Source organism: Centruroides vittatus, unplaced genomic scaffold, assembly GCF_030686945.1.
Source record: "Centruroides vittatus isolate TY-2023 unplaced genomic scaffold, ASM3068694v2 scaffold_386, whole genome shotgun sequence".
Taxonomy (NCBI): Eukaryota; Metazoa; Arthropoda; class Arachnida; order Scorpiones; family Buthidae; genus Centruroides; species Centruroides vittatus.
The window spans coordinates 2,252,704-2,273,353 of record NW_027122706.1 but is presented as its reverse complement, the minus strand read 5'-3'; the positions used below and the strand labels follow the sequence as shown (position 1 = coordinate 2,273,353).

Sequence of the window (20,650 nt, the reverse complement as noted above, 5' to 3'; positions counted from 1 at the left end):
CCCTCCCCACTTAGACTATGCCTATGACAACAAGTCGATCGCGACACATTTTTACGATAAAAAGTAGATCTTATGTGCACAAAAGTTGGCCACCCCTGCTATATAGTATATTCTAGCTCGTTGAAATACTACTATTTGATTGACCCCTCTTATGGGTTCTACCAGGCCCACTATGGGGAGGCTGGGTGGTGAGAGACGGGACCCGATATATCAAGACGGACCACCCCCGAAAAATTTCTGGACATTTATCGACCCGTCTGGATTTGAACCCGGTCCGCCAGAGCGGTAGGCTGCCACCTTCACCGCCCGGACATCCTGCCTGTCTAATACAGATAAAAGCATAATACAGCAACAAATAAAAATTATTAATTGCTGCAATAAATCGAGTAATGTACAGTACACGATTGATGCAAATCGCTTGAATTTCACAAGTAATTAATTAATAATAATGCTTATTGCTGTGTATTCATATAATTATGCCTTCTTCTATACTTCATTCAAGTGAATCCATTTTATTTATTTTTTCACATTGGTTTATGAATCATTATATTTATTTTTAATAATAGAATATTACATTTTATACACCATTTCTAAATATGTAAATCCCCATATTTATATTAAAATATTTCAAAAATATCAGAAAATTTTAAAAATTTGGCAACGTTAACTTTTCGCGAAAGTTATTACACTTTATATTATAAAATTTACTATAAACCTTACAATTAATAAAACATTAGACACTATATTATATTTTAAATAAAAAAAATAAATTGACATTGAATAAACCAATTCATAAAATTAACTCGATTTTATTTTATATATTAAATTAGTGGAGTCGAGAGTTTAATGTATGTGACGTCGAGACCGCGAAACCGGCCAGATAGAAGTTTTTTGTTTTGTATTGGTAATAAAGGAAATCGAATAATTTATTTCTGTCTCGTTTCTAATTTTTAGTATTTCAAATTAAAACAATAGAGTGAAGAAAAAAAATGTCCGAAGTCGAAGAAGTAGAGAATGTTGTCGAGAAACCGGAGGAATCGGCTGTAAGTTTGAAGTTTAATATTAAGAGTAAATGATTAAATTATATAAAGTCGCATCTTAATGGTGTTGTATGTTTGAACTAGATCAAGTGTCTGAAATATATTGATTTTTATATACGTCTTAGGCAAATATTACATGTTTCTTTTCAAGGATGTCGACTTTGCTCTAATTTTTTTATATACAGTAATTTGAATATAATAAATTTTCTAATAGTTTAGGAAGTTGAACTCAGATTTTACATAGGCAGTTTATAATTGCTTTGTATATAGGCTTATAAACTAATTTAAAAGATAGGAATGTAATTGACACAAGCCATAATCATACTTGTCAACCTTTAGAATGGAAATAGCTGGGACATTGGTAGAAAAACACTGACAGCGTAAAAAGTGATAAAATTCTTTATTAACGTTGGTATTGCACAATGCTTGTATTAATAAACAGAATTCAATAGTATGTCTGTGTATATTTTATAAAGTTATTGCCGTAAACACTGTCGAGAGTGTGGAAATAGCTTTATACTGTTTAACATCACAATTTGAAAAGGGTTAAATATTTTATGGGACATATAAATCTACACCTAGAGTTATGATGTGTTTCATCTTGTTGTTGTGAATTTTGATGTTGCTTGATGAGTGCCTCCTGTTATATGCCTTTGTGCAATGTTTTGCTTTTGTTAATAATTTCTTTTGTTACAGTACAATGTACTCATGACAGTTTCTGTCAGTTAATTTATTGACTTTCACTGCAGTTATTTCTGGTTGTTTATTTTCTATCTATGTCCTTTTCTTACCATATTGAGTATCTCTTCCTTTTGCATTTCTGTGTGGTAAAACCATCATCAGCCTTACTATTTTACAAAGATTACAAATCTTTATAAAATAGTAAGGCTGATGATTCTTTTCTTGAGAAAGTTCATATCATATGATATGTATAATATTAAGTGACGAATCGGATGTTTCTTCTTTTTTGGGCAGAGAAACTAGCACTGCTCAATAATTTGGTATAACTGTAAAAGTAACTTGTTTCCTTCTGCTGATGAGTCAACCATAATTGATTTAACTGCCAACATGATGACACTAAAGTTGCCAAAATTGAAGATTAATTTATCATATCTGTCATTTAAAATTATCATATCTGAGCTAAAATTCTCATACATATACCAACATACATATATAAAAATATTAATCTTGATTCTTTCCCAATTGAAGGAATCTGAGATCCTTGTTCTGGTTTATTTCAAATGTTTATTATAAAGTACAATGCCTTCAGTGTATATAGTGTACAATGCCTTAATTAAGTATAATGCCTTAGTGTATATGCGTTGAAGATATACAATTCGCATATCTTCAACAATCATTCACACAGCTTGGTTATTCTTAAAATATTTTTCCAATGGCAGTTTTGTTTAAACCTTCTTAGCTATTACGTCTCATGTAAGAAAAAACCCTTCATAAACAATGACGTCACATAAGTATTTGCTAACTGACATTCCAACCGACTTCAGTGCACCTGAAGAAGGCTTTTCAAAACAGTCGTTTGTGCTTATTAGTTTAATTGCTAGAAACAATGTGTGTAAGGTTTTTTGTGTCTTTGGTTGGAAATAATTTTGAAAATAACAAAATTATACTATTGTCACCTTTTTATAATTAAAAAAATAGTCTTGATTATGTATAGTTACTGTTTTATCTATTACTTTTGCTTTAGTATTGAGTAATATAAATTATTATATGAGTTTTTTTTTATCAAAGCACAAATAAACTGTTCAGATATTCAAGGAGTTATACTAGTATCAGTAGCAGATTTAGAAATCTTTATAGGGGGAGTAGAAAGGAAACAATTTGCGTCATATGAAATTCTTTATTACCTGAGATACCCAGCTTTACTCAGTAAAACCTCCAGAAGCTTGTTTAAGGGGATTTAGCAGTTACACCTTCCCTAAATTCATTTGAGTAGTATTGATAATTAATTTACCAGAATAATGAAAAGTAAATAGGTTTATTTGAATGAAATCTTTTAGCCTCCTCTAAAAACTAAACTTCAATAGATAAAAAGATACTTGTGGGTTATGTCCCATAAGTCATGTAGTGTTGCATTCCAATGTCATGTCTTTGTCATATTCTATTGATTATGAAATGATGTAGATGAGTTTGAATAGGTGACTGAATGGATTAACTAAATTTCACACAAATGAAAGTTTTAATTAAGATTAATTTTGTTTCAATAATAGCGAGGTTGAGGCCGAAGTTTTAAATGCGAAAATGTGTACTTTGGACGTTCAGTGCCGCTTTCCTGTAAACCTAGAAGTTTGACAATGGTGTTTGAAAAGTCAGTGGAATCATGCTCGACATTCCAAACGCCATTGTCAAACTTCTAGGCTTACAGGAAAGTGGTGCTGAACATCCAACGTACACATTTTTGCGTTTAAAACTTCGGCCTCAACCTCGCTAATAATTTTAAATATTTTTTGTTTATACAGTTAGAATAAGAAACTGTTTTTTAAGAAATATTAAACATACCATACAATATTTAACCCTTCAATGGATGTGTCTGCAGCAAATTGCTGCAGAATGTTGATAGTCTTGTTTAAGATGTACATAGATGGTGCAGCTTGGCCCAAGAGGCCCTTGTGCCATAAAAAGCCAATCGACCAAACCATAGATGATGCAGAAGTGCACTTCAGTACTCCTTATTTGTAGCAAATGTGTCAAAATGTCTTCCTACATCTAATATATTATTTTTGGAATTTTTCAGTGTCTGAAACTGACATTTATATTCTGCAAGAATATGATATATTACATTATAAGCTTTCACCAAAAATATATAATGAAATTTCAACACACTAAAAACCTTTTTTATATCCCAGTACAAACAGCTTTAGATAAAAACTAACGTTTTCAACCAAAAACTTTGTCTTCGTCAGGCTATTGACCAGTATAAAATTCGAAACTGGAATTCAAACGTGTTTAAAATTATTTTAAATTCCAAATTATTTAAAAATTGGAAACTAATTTTTGTCATACATGTTACTGAAGTGATAAAAATATTTTACATCCCCCACAAACATGTGTAAAATTGATTTAAATATGTTCGAATTTGTTTCGAATTTTATACTGGTCAATAGCATGGCAAAGACCAAGTTTTTGGTCAAAAACGTTATTTTTTTATCTAAAGCTATTTGTACTGGGATATAAAAAAGGTTTTTAGTGTGTTGATTTATCTTTCCCAGGGATTGTGCGAGAAGTTTTTTTTTTCTTGAAGCTATATTTAGAGTGAAAAAGTAAAAAATGTTAGAGTATAAGAAAATGAATGTATGTGATGTTGGTACATGGACAAATAGGTAGAAATAGCAAAAAACATTCAAAAAAGTCATAATATTAAGAAAACAACTAAATTTGTATATTGCTGAATTTGAATGGAGATCATCATTTCAAATGCAAAATAAGTTTTGTGAACTACCTACCAATGAAACAATTCTAACTGAAGGAATTTAAATTCTATTTTTTTAAAATTTCATTCAATAAGTGTTAATTAAAAGATGTTAAAAAAGTAACAATAACAACCAAAATAATTATTTGTACTATACTAGAAAAGTTATTTTGTTGAATTTCAAATAAATTTTAGTGTTGAGTTTTGGAATAGCATATTATTTTGTATCTGTCCCTGTGCATTGTGATGCCATTGGAACACAATGTGACATGTAGAGATATAATTTACAGATACGTTGATGCTTTTTGGAAAATGGCAAATTCCATGTTTTTTTAATATTAGTCTATTGTGACTATAATCTATTATTGGGACTTATACTGATTTAACTTGCGGATGAAATTAGAGAGATCAAATCACTATCTTGATTTAAAGAATAAACTTTATTTGCACCTGTATACAAAATTTTATAGTATTTTGGACCTTTTTATCCTTCCTTAGCAAGTGCTTTACTAGTTATATTTCTAAAATACAATGAAATTTCTAATTATACAAAAAAAGTTTTTAAATTATAAAATTTTACACCATAAGCAATTATTTATTGTGACATTGTCACAATGCTTGGCTGCAGTTTTTAATCATATTTTCCATTTACTTAATTTAAATATATGGTCTCCACCTCAGAGGTAAGACACTGTAGTGTCTTGCCTCTGTACATCATACTTTTTCATTAGCAATGGAGTTGTGCCAGTCATTTATCTAACTCCTTTCAGAAGAAAATTTTTGAATTGAAATGTGATTTTCAATTTGCATCAGAAGTTCATATATAGTTAATTGGGTCCTCCTGCCTTCTCAAAATTAAGGAAAGACAGATGGATGACAGTGGGAATTTAAATTGTAGACCTATAAATTGCAGTCCAATTACATATTTAATATACTTTAGACAACTTATTTCTAACTTATCCCTAACTTAAGTATTTCAAGTTTTTCCCCTTTCCTGAAGTATAAAACTTCAAATATATGTTGTTTTGAACCAAGAAACATTCAATTTCTCTAATTTCATCTACAAGTTAAATGATACAGTAAGTCCTATTAATAGATTATAGTCATAACAGACTCATATAAGTACATTAATATTTAAAGGACTAGAAGTGTTAATTAATTAACCATCTGTTTTAGTTTAGTATTTGCAGTGAAACCAAACAGTGTCAATGATGATATTTCTGTAGAATGAGAAAGCATTTTCTTATTTTATTAGACATAGGAAAATTGTTAGATTTCTAATAAAAATTTACAGTTGAGCTATCTATTCTATTAACATGACACTACCAGAATTTTTATGAAACAGATTTAATGAGAACCTTTAACTTTTTTGAATTAGGAAATTCAGTATTTAGTTCTTTTGCTGGAATAACCAATTCTGAAAAAACTTATTAGTAAAAAATTTTTTTGAATATTTGACAAATGATCACATTTCTAGATATAGCCATTTGAAATTTCTGTGAAAGCATGCCATGTTAGTAACTTAATTACCCTTCTAGTTGTAATATACAACAGAAGGAAACTATGGCAATCAGTCAGAAAAATGATTCCCTTAAGATTTTTACATTCTTGGATTTGGGACCTTGAAACAACTCGACACAAATGCATAAGCCAGAGTTCTTCTGTATGTATGGATATTTGGGTGCATGGCACAATTTTATTCATTCATTTTGAAGCTTAATAACTCTTATTCCTTTTGTCAAAAATTTCTAAAATTTTGCAGAGAGACTTGTGTATTTGGGGATTGATGCTATAAAACTTTTAGTGGTTAAAGGAGTGGAGAGGTAGAATGAGGGTCATGTTATATCCAAAGGGGATCAGACAATGAAAATTTTACTTGTTATTTGGTATTTACAGTTTCTTTAAGAATGCACGCCTATCCTGAAAAAATAAGTCTTTTGCTTTTTTATAATAAATAATAATATAAGAATTATTTTTTAATAAAATCTCATAACAGATAGCACTCCCAATTTTTACTTTGAACTAATGTGTATGTTTTTTAAACTTGAATATTTTAAAATAGAGAAAATTTTCATAATTCAACAAAATTACTCCTTTTAAACTTTTGTTGTTTAAATTTTATATCTTAGTATGGGTATACTATAGATTACTCCCTATGGAATTTCGTGTGTTTGGGTATATATCTGAACTCGGGACCGAGACGAGTTCAACGATACCCTACTTTTGGACCAGAGACGAAAAATAAAAAAGTTATCATACTTTTTTCCAGCAATCGCGCGATGATAGGGAGTCGCGTCGCTCTCCGCTAAGTCGGCCTCGCTATCGCGATCGGGAGTCCCGTCACTTGCCATTAAAATTGCCTTTAGTAGACGTTTTCCCCCCTTTTTTACTTTGTTCAAGAACTACCGTGAATCGATCACTAGTTTAGCACATGGCGGCGTGTGGTGGAGCCCATACGAGAGGTCAGTCGGGCCGCCATGTTCGCTGCCATAAGTAACATTAACCGAAATGGCGATCGCGCGATGATCAGAAGTTGCGTCGCTCTCTCCGCTCTCGTATCGCGTGTTTAACGCTCCTTGAGATGACCGTAGTCCGACGTCACGGTTTGCAGACTTTACCGCAAGATGGCAATACTAGCAACTACGGTGCTGTCTGCATGAGAGCATTAAAAAAGTATGGTAACTTAAAAAGTGTGATAACTTTTTTATTTTTTGTCTCCGGTCCAAAAATAGGGTACCGTTGAACTCGTCTTGGTCCCCTGAGTTCAAATATATAATCAAAGTCCTGAAATTCCATAGGGAGTAATCTATAGTACACCCCTTAGTATAATTGAAAATTATCGAATTTTCTAATGATTTTCTTAATCTCCTGTCCAAGCAGCAAGAAAGTTAAGAAAGATCTTGTGACAGCTTTTTTCAAACAAATGGCTTTTTAAATGAGTTGCAAAAATGTTTTAATTTTAAATTAAGCAATCTTGTTCAATCTGGGGTTAATCGCTGATATGTAATTTGTTGTCACCTTTGAGGCATTCTTTATGTGTAGCTAATGTCACCATAGCTTTTGACAGTGACACTAATGCATGTGAACAGCTTCATACATGTCTATTGGAAACTTTTAATTTGCATTTGCTATGGCACTGTACTGTACGTGCATCCTGTGAGTTGTGATCTTGAAACTGGTATAAATGTAATAAATTATATAGGTAGATATTCTGTGTAATTTTCAGTCACCTAGTATAATAACTCCCCAGTGTCAGGATTTCCATTTCTGGAGTGTATGTTAATTAATCTTTTGTCACCAGAGGGCATCAATTTGGCTGTAATCCCAAATTGTTGTTAATCTTAACCAGGCTTCAAATATTAATCATTTTAATGTTTTTTACTTGCAATACAATGGTTTAAAGTGCTGGTGTTACACTAGCTGTTGTTGAAGTTGGTAGCAAACAAACAATATTGGATGAATTAATATTAATAATAGTTAGGATCACTACTTTTATGAAAATAATTTATAAAAATTATGCAAATAGATTTTAAAAAATTATTTTTTTCCTAATTAAGCATATCTTAATAATATATTTACATATAATTTCTAAGGAAAAATTATAATTTTGTCAATATTTATTATTGAAAATAAATTTCTGTAAAAGAAGAATCTAAAATATGTCTTCGTGATATATCATCTCATCAATGTGAATACTGTTGATTGCTGTCAAGTTAATGGTTAGTTTTGTATGGACACCTAAATTTTATTCAGTCAGAGTACTTCTTTTGGGTTTTAGGATGTTATTCACAATTGAAATATTTCTTTCAATGTCAGTACTAGATGGCATTGACAGTGCCTTTAATGCTAAAGTGGCTAATGCAGGCATTATTTACTTCTTACTTTTCTAGACATCTATAGGATTTTTATCCACTGTTCCTTCTGAAACTTCAACTTTATGTTGTACTAGTTTCCCATATGGAATACTCTAAAGAATTGCCAGATTGTATTGGGCTATATTACTGCTACTATTATTAATTAAATGTTAAGTAATTTGGCATTAGAGGTAGGCATTAGGTACCATCTCTTGTTAAATTTAATAATTATAATTAAATTAATATTTTAATAATTACTTTAGAGGGGTTCTGGAAGAAAAGAATCAGCCTGAAGTGGGACTCGAACTCACAACTCCCACTTATGCAGTTGTGTTACCAGTTATGCTACCTGGACCTTTGTCTGATCCTTGCCTTCAGAACTTATTAATTTAGTTGTAACCATACTTTGTTATTTGCGGCACTAGCTGGAGACAACTGATTGTTCACTGGCAACATGACAGCATGATATGTGGGAGTTGTTGGTTCAAGTCCTGCTTTGGACTGATTCATTTCTTCCAGAGCTTTCTAAATTAATCATCAAAATATTAATTTAATTATAATTATTAAATTTAGCAAGAGATGGTGCGTAACACCTATCTCTAGTGCCAAATTATTTAGCTTTTAATTATTAATAATAATAGTAATACAGTCCAATATAATCCTGCAATTGTTTGGCTTTAATGTTACTATAGATATTCTCAATAATGTGTGGCATGAATTTGAATATAGGTTGGATGAGTTGTGAGCAACTAATGATGGTCACAAAGTGTGTTATATGTTAAGAAATTTGTTATACTAGGATTATTCAATTATATTTTAGTGTATACTAAAGAACATTTGTTGTAGAAGTAATTGGATATCAGGGTGTGATTGTATATATTGTATAAGAAGAATAATCTAATATATATAAATTATTGTTTAAATAGGTTACTAAATAATGGCATGTTAAACAAGATACTGAATGAAATTTACATTAATTTTAGGGAAAAAATTCTAATAGATACTTTTCTTCTAACAAGTAACACAATGTTTACTAATGTTCTATCATAATTTACATCTCAAATTTTGTTTAGCATTCTAGACAGAATTTAAGAGCTAAACTTCAGATGGTCATAATTTATTAAATTCCTACTATTAGTTCACACTCTCCCTTTATATATATGTTACAGTAAAAACCCATTTTTAGTTAAAACTAGTTTTTACTGGATGTCATTGTTATAACTAGAATTTATTGCTAGCCAAAAATGAATTTGAGTTAAAACTAGTTTTAAATAGACAAAACGGGTTTTTAACAAAATGGCTTAGTAAAAAACTGTTTCGACCAAGATTATTCAGCTAACATGTTCCTATAGTGTATGATGAATTTCGTATCGCTTTAACCCTTTTCCCCCGACGTCTTGTTTACGTTTATTTTGCGATCCCTCATAAGGCAATATAGGTCAGTCAGGCGATATTATTATAAAAGTTCACCAAAAATCAAATTATCATTATATCTACATGAAAAAAATCACTTACATTTATTAATATCTTTAGTTTTAAATACGATATTTTTCAATATGTTTTATTAGAAAAATTTATAAGAAAAAAGTAATATATATCAGACCTGACACATAAACTTGAAAATTAACATTGTCTAGTTACATAGTTGTTTGCTGGCACTGAGCCAGAAAGACGTAGAATATTGTTTTGTACAGTTCGATATAACTCTTATGCATGTATGTTTATTCATTGTGAAATTATCGCACATTATATCAAACATTTGTTTGAAATCAAAATTTTATACTGCTGTCAACTAATATAATGAATTATTGTACTTTATTCACTTCATATCGAACGAGATTATATCTGTTGTTAATAAATTTTACAAAAATCGATATTTACCAAAGTAATGATGAATCGGTACTCTCGAAGTTTTGCTTAAAAAACCAGGGTACCGATCGATCGGTGCCTTCAGGGACAAAGGGTTAATTAATGTTAATAACACAGATGTGTGACCAATATTTTCAATAAATATCGTATTAAATAATGCAAATGTTTTAATCCCAATCATCACTTTATTTATTTTCCACAAACATATTTATGTAGCTAAAATTAGTTTTAACTAATGTTAAAAGTTAAAACTAGTTTTATCTAAAATCAAAACATGTACAGCAGTAAATTCTAGTTTTAACTAGACAAAATGGGTTATAACAATGACATCCAGTAAAAACTAGTTTCAACTAGTTAAAATGCGTTTTAACTAAAAACGGGTTTTTACTGTAACATATATATCTTGTTCAAATTTTCAATCGTTAATAAAATACTTTTTATTCATCCACTCAAGTTCAAATACATTTTTTTAAACTTGTAGTGGATGACACTTGATGTTAATACAGTTTTTTCAAATATTAATTCATTAATTAAATTTAATTATTGGTTAATATTACCTGTGGTATCGAAGATGACGACAGGGAATTTTTTCCCTAGATACTAGTCAGCGACGGGGAAATTTTTTTTCCTACGTTTGAGATGGCCGCATTTCCGGTACTCTTGAATCAGATTCTTGAGTGATAATCTCGAATCAGATTATTGAGTGATAATCTGGAAGCAGATTAACAATGGATAATCTCGAAGTAGAATACTGAGTGATCTGAACGTTAGGGGGCATGCCCGTACTATCTGTCGCATTATGCAAATTAATAAATTTCCCCATCGCCGTCTAGTATCTAGGGAAAAAATTTCCCCATTGCCATCTTCGATACCACGGATAACATTATCCTAATTATTAATACTTTAAATAGAGTTTTAGCAGTTTGTAATGAAAATTGAAATCAACAGGCAGTAGCTCAATGAGTAAAATGCAAGGATTTCGGTATTTTTCACGTGAAGGTGAAGAATGCGAGTTCAATTCTTGCAAAAATCAATAATTTTTTGATAAATTTTTGAAAATTTTTACTTTAAGTAGACGTTTTATCCAAATGATTTTCGAGAGTGAGTTAGCAGTTGTGGCTTAGTGGTTAGAATGAAGGATTTTTCTCAAAAAATAAAATTGAAGAAATTTTATGCTTTGGGTTCAATTTCGATTTCTCTTTCTATTTTGCCACTTAATATTGTGATTCTGTCATATGTATATACATATTTATATTAATTGTAATTATTTAATAAAAAGTAACTAAAATAAAATGTTTCTTTGTTGACCTGAGTAGGAATTGACTTTAAAAAAATTTTTTTTATATTACTTGTTTTTTGATAAGGTTGAACTTCTCTGTTATTTACTTGGATATTTGCCACTTCAAAGACAGTCTTGACTGGAAAATGATCAGATAGGTTGCAATTTAGTACTTGAATTTCTACACATAGGTCAGACAGCAATTCAGAACATATCGTTAGGTTTATTACCAAACTTCCAATATTAGCAACATAAGTGAATTCAGATGGATAATCATTTTTTATTCTTCCATTTAAAATTATTAATTGCGCTTGTTGAGTATTTTTTTATTAATTGAAGTCCCAATCTGTTGTGCTTTTTATCTTTTGATTCTTGGTTAAAGTGAATTAGATTATTTGGCCCTTTGTATTCTGTATCTATTATCTGTGCACTCCTGGAGTTAAAATCATCAAATAGCAATACATATGGAGAGATATTTTTCCATGTTTTGAAATTTTTAGATATTTCGTTTATAAGTCTATCTGATCTGGCAGAACGTAAAATGGGAATCTTTATTTAAATCAGCTGACATATTAATATCTTGCCAATTTCCTAGGATCTTGCTATACTTTGACTTATTAAAGACTGCAAGGATTCTATTTCTTAATTGATTTGATTTTAATACTATGCACTTAATATGAATATTTGAATTGGGTATTGAGTAGATATTTTCTATATCTTCTGATTCGCTGCATACTATTTTTAAAGTAATAGAAAAAAAAATCTTGCTAATTCATTTTTAGTTATATCTTTAAACTGATTTGAATAGTTGTATATTATTATTTTATTACTATTCATAGTGTTAGAGTATCCAGTTTATATTGAGTTAATTCATTTTCTAATCTTAATTTGGTAAATTCAGTTTCTATTTTACCATTTCTCATATTAATTTGTTGTAATTGATCTTTAAAATCTTTAATTTCATTTTGAATTATATTAATTTCTTGTCTTATAAGTGAAAATTGACTCACCAGCTTATCATTACTATTGGTTATCAATTCAACTATCTTTTTCCATAATTCTGCTGTTGAATTCTGTTTGTTCCGTAGGTAATTGTTCTTGTGAGGAGATTAAATTAATTAACTCACCTGTTTGGAATAATGATTCGGTTCTTCTAGGTTCTGTATATTCTGTGATAAGATTTGATTCTGATTCCAATGATTTGGTATTATTAGTCAGCAATTTTTGACGAGCTAGTGGCGGTCTTTGTCTTTTTATGAGAGTTTGCTGTAAGGGACCAGGATTCGGTTCTATTCCAGCAATTAGTAACAATAATATAATAAGCTTAACACCATTTATATTATTCCAAAATAATTTAATATTCTTCATCTCTTGAAAAATTAGACAAACTTTGGAAGTAGAGAAAAATTCATTGTTATCTCTTGATAAATTTAATAATTTTAATTAAATTAATATTTTAATAATTTATTTAGAAAGTTCTGGAAGAAGAGATTGTCTAATGTTTACCTCTAGATCAAATTACTTAATATTTAATTATTAACAGTGGCATTAGTATAGCCTGATATAATCTAGTGATTGTTTTGCTTTAATTTAATAATTGGGTTTATGGATGTTCATATTTGTATATATACATTGTGCTAGGGTAAAGCAATAGCTGGCTGAGTGCCATAGTGGAGGTATATCAGAGTATTAAACAAAACAATGCTAAAAGAACATTGGAAAGAGTATGGTGCTGACTTGGAACAATTCAGCACCATGAGTAACCAGTATGGTTATATCTAAAATAATAGTTCTGGAAGCAAAGTTTAGATGGTGGTCTAGATAGTGTAACTGGCAATGCAGCGATATGGTAAGTGGGAGCTGCAGGTTCTTTTCTTCCAGAACCATCTGAATTAATTATTAAAATATTAATTTAATTACAATTATTAAATTTATCAAGAGATGGTGCCTAATGCCTACCTTTAGTCCAAATTACTTAGCATATAATTATTAACAGTGGCATTAATATAACCCCATGTAATCTGGCAATCGTTTGGCTTTAAGTGTTAACTTAACATCATTATTACATTTTCCTGGACAATGCCGAGTATTTATGCTAATATTTAATATTTTAATCTTAATAACAAGCAGTATAGAATAACTGTTTGTTTCAAATAGTTATTCTATTTGAAACAAACAGTATAATCAATAATCAACATATATACCAATAATATAATTAATAAGAAAATGAGTATTTTTGATTTTTTGAATATTTTTCTTCCATTAGTGATTCATACTGAAGGGGAGAAAAATATTTATCAAGAAAAAAAATAATGAAAAAATATTTTATAATTTTTTATGTTTAAGCTTTTGGAATAAAAATGATTACTGGAATCTAAATATTTTTTATCTTAATGCTTCTTAAGTACAGTTTGTATTAGAAAAAATATGTCCCCTTTTCTTGGATTTGAATTTTCTGCACAGTGACAATCTTATAATGTTGGCTTTATTCCAAGTTGGAAATTATATGGATATAAATAGCTTCTTATCAGATGTGGAATTGTTTAGATTATTTTTCATACAAATACTAAATCACAAATGCACTTTTTTATTTCTTAAATAAAAAAAAAATTATTTAAAATATAATTAATTACTAGAGAATTAAGAAAAGTTATAAAATAAAACAATAATTATTTTTTACAATTTAAAACTAATCAGATTTTTATTGTGAAAAGGATAAATACTATATTGCTTATCAAATATCTGAGAGATTTTTTTATTTAGTGGGAAGAAAATTTAAAAAGAATCAACGATTATTTAAAAATGAAATTTTTATATAGATTATTTAAAAATGAAATTTTTATATAGTGAATTATAATATCAAAAAATGAGCAAATTTAATGCAATTGACTCGCCTTAAATGAACACCAATAAAGTGAATTTTGCTGTTACCCTGGTAAAATGCCATTGTTACAGTGTTAATTTTCACATGATAAAGCAAACAAAAATTTTGCCAGAATTTGTTAAAGTAAGTATCTTCACAACCACAAGAAATAACCCTATTTGCAATAATGATTTTATTATTCTTGTCAAAATGTAAAAAGCAAAGTGGTACTGTAATAAATGTTCTGTTTTGAGTAAATTAGATTTTCTTCTCTTAGTAAACGAAGATGGGATCACCTCTGATTGTAGAGCAATTCAAACATCTAGTTTTAGTACATGTCTTTAAGATTGAAGAATGCACAAAAAGATTAATAAATGTAGTCTTAATATTTGAAAATTTTTCAAGATAAAGATTAAATCACACTATTTACGAGTAGTAGTGATATTTTCAAATGAAAAGCATGATCAGAATGAAATTTATATATATGAAAAATACCTTAATACTAAAAAATTATAGAATGGTAGCCAGAATCAGAAATATTTTGAATATTCTAAATAGTGAATCTATAGAATTCAAATTAGATATAAAAAAAATACTCATTCTATTTTCTTTTTATAAAAAGAAAATAGAAAATAGAATGATAACTTGAGGAAAAGTTTCCCCTCTTTTTTTTCAATTGGTTTGCCATATCTGGCTTTCAATTTTTAAAAATTCAAGGTTTGATTGATTTACAGAAGATTTGACTTTCTTCTTCAAGGCTAATCATAGAAAAATTCTCTTTTACAAACAACAGCTAAAATAACAGATTTTTACCTTTTAGTTCCTATTGAGATTATAGAATGAAAGATTTATTGATAAATTACTATCCATTTTCAATTCTGTTCATTTTTGTTTCGTGTGTAAAAATCATTATTATTAAATATTTAGAAACAATTTTAAATTCTATTGTTTTTTATTTTCTGTATAAATTGTGATTATAATTGTATTTTATAATAAATATTCATTGTTTAATAACTATAATCTATATATTTTTCTTACTCAGTAAATTTGATTATGTTTGTTTTATTATTTTTATTTCTCAAATATTACAGGAATATTTACCCCACAAGAAATCTTTTAATAGTTCTAAATTTTTCTTAAATGTCACTCAAGGCCATATTGTATTTGAATATTAGGAAATAATTAAAATGCAAAAACTATAAATAAAATAGTTGGTTTTTTTCTTTGATGATATAAATTCATTTTTTGTGATTTAAAGTAATACTTATGACTTGAAAAATGAAAAAAAAGTTTTTTTAGTGTTTATTAGTCTTTATTTTATTAATGTTCATTTGTCATAATTTTCATGTTATTTTGCAGAAAAATACATTTTATATTTATGAAAATTATCACAAATATTTTCTAATTATATAGTATATTTATTATACTTAATATATTTTAATTTAAATTTATAATTAAAATTTTCTTTGTTTTTAATATTTTAGGATGTTTCAGCAGAAAATCCTACAGCAAAATCTAAAGATGATAAAGATTATAACAATAAATTGGTAAATTTTTATATTTGATTACAAAACAATTCTATTATAATATTTTCTAAATATTATTCTAAATATGATTCACAATTTTAAATTAAATAAATGTTAGTTGCTAATTCTTTTTAGAAAAAATTTATTTAACAATAGTATATTTGTAGTATATTTTTATAATCTTTCTATAACAAAATTGAATAAATTTATAAAATATGAATGAAATTGAATGAATCTATGAAATAAAAATTTTAATTTATATGTATGAAAATACAGTATTTTTTTAATAACATATATTGTTATATAGTTAACAAACTTAATTTATTCAATATTCCAATAAAACTAAATTCTTATACAAATAAAATAAATTATTTTGAAATATAAAATTATTTCAAAATAATTTATTTTATTTGTATTTATGTTTGGCATCTAATTTTTACAACTTTATAATAATTTCTAACTTCTGAAATTTTTTTAAGGAAATGGACCGTGGGCGAAGATTTGACTTTCTTCTTCAACAAACTGAAATTTTTTCACATTTTATGACAAGTGGTACTAGTGGTAATAATGGAGATTCTCCATTGAAATTAAAACCCGGGAGACCGAAATTGAAGAAAAATGATGAAAAAGCTAAACTTTCAGCAATGGGAGAGTATGTTTTTTTTTTTATAAGTTATTATCATTATTTTGTATTTTTAAGTTTATATATGTAGGGTAGATGTACCAGTTTTGGCCAGTGTACCAGTTCTGGCCAGAAAACAAATTTAACTTAAAAATATTTATAATCACCACATATTCAAATCTGTCCAATGAAACAAACTTTTTATTGTTAACTGTTCACACAGTTAACAATAAAAGTTTGTTTCATTTGTGATTATATTTTTAAGTTAAATTTGTTTTCTGGCCAAAACTGGTACATCTACCCTAGTGGAACCTGATTAACTTGAACTGGGAACATTAGAAGTTGCATTTACTTGAAGTCATTTTCTTTCCCCAATTGTCTTGCATAAATTTACATGTTAAATCAAACTGGTTTACTTGAATTTGTCAAACAGTTTAATTCGAATGAGGTTTTGATAGGGTAGATGTACCAGTTTTGGCCAGTGTACCAATTCTGGCCAGAAAACAAATTTAACTTAAAAATATAATCACCACATATTCAAATCTGTCCAATGAAACAAACTTTTATTGTTAACTGTTCACACAGGTAACAATAAAAGTTTGTTTCATTTGTGATTATATTTTTAAGTTAAATTTGTTTTCTGGCCAGAACTGGTACTACACTGGCCAAAACTGGTACATTTACCCTACAGTATTTTCATAAACTCTCTGGAATTTTAATTTTCTGTTAAATAAAATAATTAACATTCACCTTTCAAATAAACTAATGAGAAACTTTCTATAAAGCATAGGAACCACATAAACTAAAAAATACATATTGTATCATTGACAATGAGCGGGGGTGGTGACTTCTAGATAGTGCATGTGACCTACTGTAACTGCCATGTGAACCTGCTTTTTTTGGGTTATAATTTGAAATAATTGTAGACATATAAATTTCTACTGTTGTCCATTTGTCTGCCTGTCCTTCCTTAATCTTGAGATCTAGATTGATGAAAGACAAGACCAGATATGAAAAGCTTAAGAAGGCCTCAATTAACTATATATGAACTTCTGGTTTGCACTGGAAGTGACATTATTTTAAATCAAAAATTTTTCCTGAAAGGATGATTAGCATAAATCTATTTATAACAGGAAAAGTATGATGTATAGGGGCAAGACATTACTAATTTGAGGTGGAGAGCACATGTTTTAAATTAAATTAAATTAAATGAAAAATATGATTAAAAATTGCAGCCCATCATTGTGATATTGCCATAATAAATACACTGTTGGCCATTAAAATTGCTACACCATGAAGGCAGCATGCAACAAACACAAAATTTGCATGAAAGGTACAACATGCTGGGATATGCAAATGAATAACATTTCAACACATGCTCACAAAGCAGGTAGGAATAAGGCCACCTACAATCTGTATAAAAGGAAAGATTATAAAGTTGGTTTCTCATACGGAAATTACATTTGCACATTGGTTGCTTGTATAAAGGTGTTGTTATGCCTCATGTAAGGATGAGGAATGCCTACCAGTATGTGTCAGAATTTGATTGTGGTAGAAGTGTAGCCTATGAGGACTGCAGTTTATCATTCCATGCTATTTCTGCTCATGTTGGTCATGATCCCACAACTGTCATGAGAATATGGAATTGATGGGTCCAGGAGGGCCATACAGAACACCATATGGGGTCTCAGCAATTGTTTTTAATGCAATTTTAAAATGTTACTAGATTTATTTATCAAGCTTGCTTATGATATTTTTTTACATAGTTGTTTTTACATATATGCTTTTTTTTTAATAATCATTTATATTTTTTCTTTTTTAGCTTTATTATTTTAATTCTTCCCTTTTTGCTCTTTTATATCAGGTTTGTTGTTTATTATTGTTTTGGGGTGACCATTGTTGTCTTATGGTACTGACTAAGTAATTTTTCCTGTATAATGCATTGTCAAAAGTAATAAACTATTTTTTTTTATTACTTTTTACAACGATACGTTATTCTGTTATGATACAATAATTAATACTTTGAGCCTTTTTTGTCACCTCCTATTAACATGCATAATGTATAACAAAGTAGCATATTCTGCTTTGCTTGAAAGTGACACAACTAAACAATTCTGATTTTGCTTGTTTTTGCATAAATAAACTTAGGTACAGTATGTTTATCATGTAAAATGGCATATTTCTAACTTCCATTGGATTCTCACCAGAGATCAGATGTGTTGTCAACTTGTATTCAAATGTTAATTAGAATTTTTAAATGATACCATTTTAAAATTAACATTTTTTAAACTATACCACTATCAATGAAAAGCAATGATATATTTACAAATGCCAATGTCAAAAATAAAATAAATGTAATAGATAAAAATTTCTAAAGTAAACATAGTACAATCATTAGTGATAGTGATGATTAATCGGAATCAAGAATCAGAAAAATTGGGCATTTTCCAGTAATTAGAATTCAGTAAATCTAGTTACAATTTCCAATTCCTAAAACAATTCTTCTACATTTAATAAGAAAATTAATTATTTGTTCATTCAAAGATTAAAAATTTTTTAAATTACGATATTATCAATAATGTACTAGTCTATTGGAAACTTTTATGTTTACAAAGCAGAGAGAACATGACATCCCATACATGAGTTGTCTGTCATGGCAGACTTTTCTTTCGTGTAGTCAGAGCAATGAGAGGTTGCACTTGGTTGGTACTAACTGTCCTCATTTTAGGGGAGATAAGGTGACATTAGGATTAACACCCAGCCAGTATCAAGTCAAACTGAAAATGCTTCAGAATTAAGCAATTTTACTGGACTTTGAAAGTTTAAGTAGTAGTACTGTGTTTTATTACAAGAGTAGGAAAGTTTCAGGAAAGTTTGAATTATTGTTTTCTTAAATACAAGTGTGTGTAGTAGATGAGAATGAGAGCAATTTATTCTTAATTTATTATAGTTGAGATAAGAATACCCAAAAAAAGCTACTTTTTTAAAATTCATAGTAAAAATCAAGAGTTTGAAGTTTTATTTCTTAACTTAAACTAAATAGTTTTTAAATTAAAAAGTATAATTATGTATAACATGCCAGGATGAAATTCATACATTACAAATTAAATATGTAGAAGTATCACAAATTGTCTTCTTTTAAATCTTTATGTCCTTTTCATACTTTGGGAACTGTCTTTACTGCAGAGTCGACCTTCCTTTTTAGGCTACTCTTCCACCTCAATATGTAAAATATGATTAAAAATATTCCCAAGTTTTTGGCACAATCATTAAATTTAGTTTACAAATTAAAAAAAATATATAATTATATAACATAATTATATTTTTATTTATGGAATATTGGGAATATTTTTAATTGTATTTTACATATTGAGGTGGAAGAGTAGCCTAAAAAGGAAGGTCGACTCTGCCGTAAAGACAGTTAGTTCCCAAAGTATGAAAAGGACATAAAGATTTAAAAGAAGACAATTTGTGATACTTCTAGACATTTAATTTGTAATGTATAAATAGTTTTTCTTGTTATTTTTTAATTCATTAATATATTGAAATAAATGAAACAAGCTAATAATTCATTTATTATTTAGTTAAATAAGTTTATTAAGGTAATTAAATTCAATAATCAGATATTTGAGATGTTTTGAATATTTGAGAAAAGTGATATTCACCCATTTCTAGTTAAAATATGAATTAAAATAACTAAATAATTTAATTCATAGTGTATTTTATAACTTCACATGCCAAAAAAAATTGTTCGGACAGTTTTTATTTAAGAATTAAAAAGCATTCTAAACTATTCTTTAAAAATTAAAAACCAAATTAGGCATCAATATAATGCATATTCACATGATAGTTTTGTGCATTTTGTGTTGGTTCCAGAAATTTTCTATTATCAGAATCAACACTAAAAACATTAAAATAGGCTTAGCTTTTCTTTAAAAGATACTTAGGCAGATGTGAAATGTTTTATTACAACACTAAGGTCTTTAGAATAATTTCAGTTTTTATCACAATAAGTTTTGTGATAAAAACTGAAATTATTGCACTGTATCAGTGCAAAGAGTAATGGCTAACATTATCATATGACATCATGTAATAGTTGAGATAAAGGATAAAATCCTTGAAATTTCTCATGTATTTCAAAATTTGTACAAAGTCAATTGAATTAGTTAA

The 20,650-nt window shown here is 28.3% G+C and overlaps 1 protein-coding gene across 1 annotated transcript in view; it reads left to right on the top strand.

The window, feature by feature from the left end:
* The first annotated feature begins 838 nt into the window (after positions 1-838).
* Positions 839-20,650, top strand: part of Iswi (Imitation SWI) — a 56,725-nt gene continuing 36,913 nt past the window's right edge. Inside the window, exons 1-3 of the mRNA XM_067286853.1 lie at positions 839-1,043; positions 15,817-15,879; positions 16,338-16,510. Of these exons, the coding sequence (XP_067142954.1) occupies positions 990-1,043; positions 15,817-15,879; positions 16,338-16,510 (290 nt within the window). The 5' untranslated portion in view covers positions 839-989. The remainder of the gene's footprint in view (positions 1,044-15,816; positions 15,880-16,337; positions 16,511-20,650) is intronic.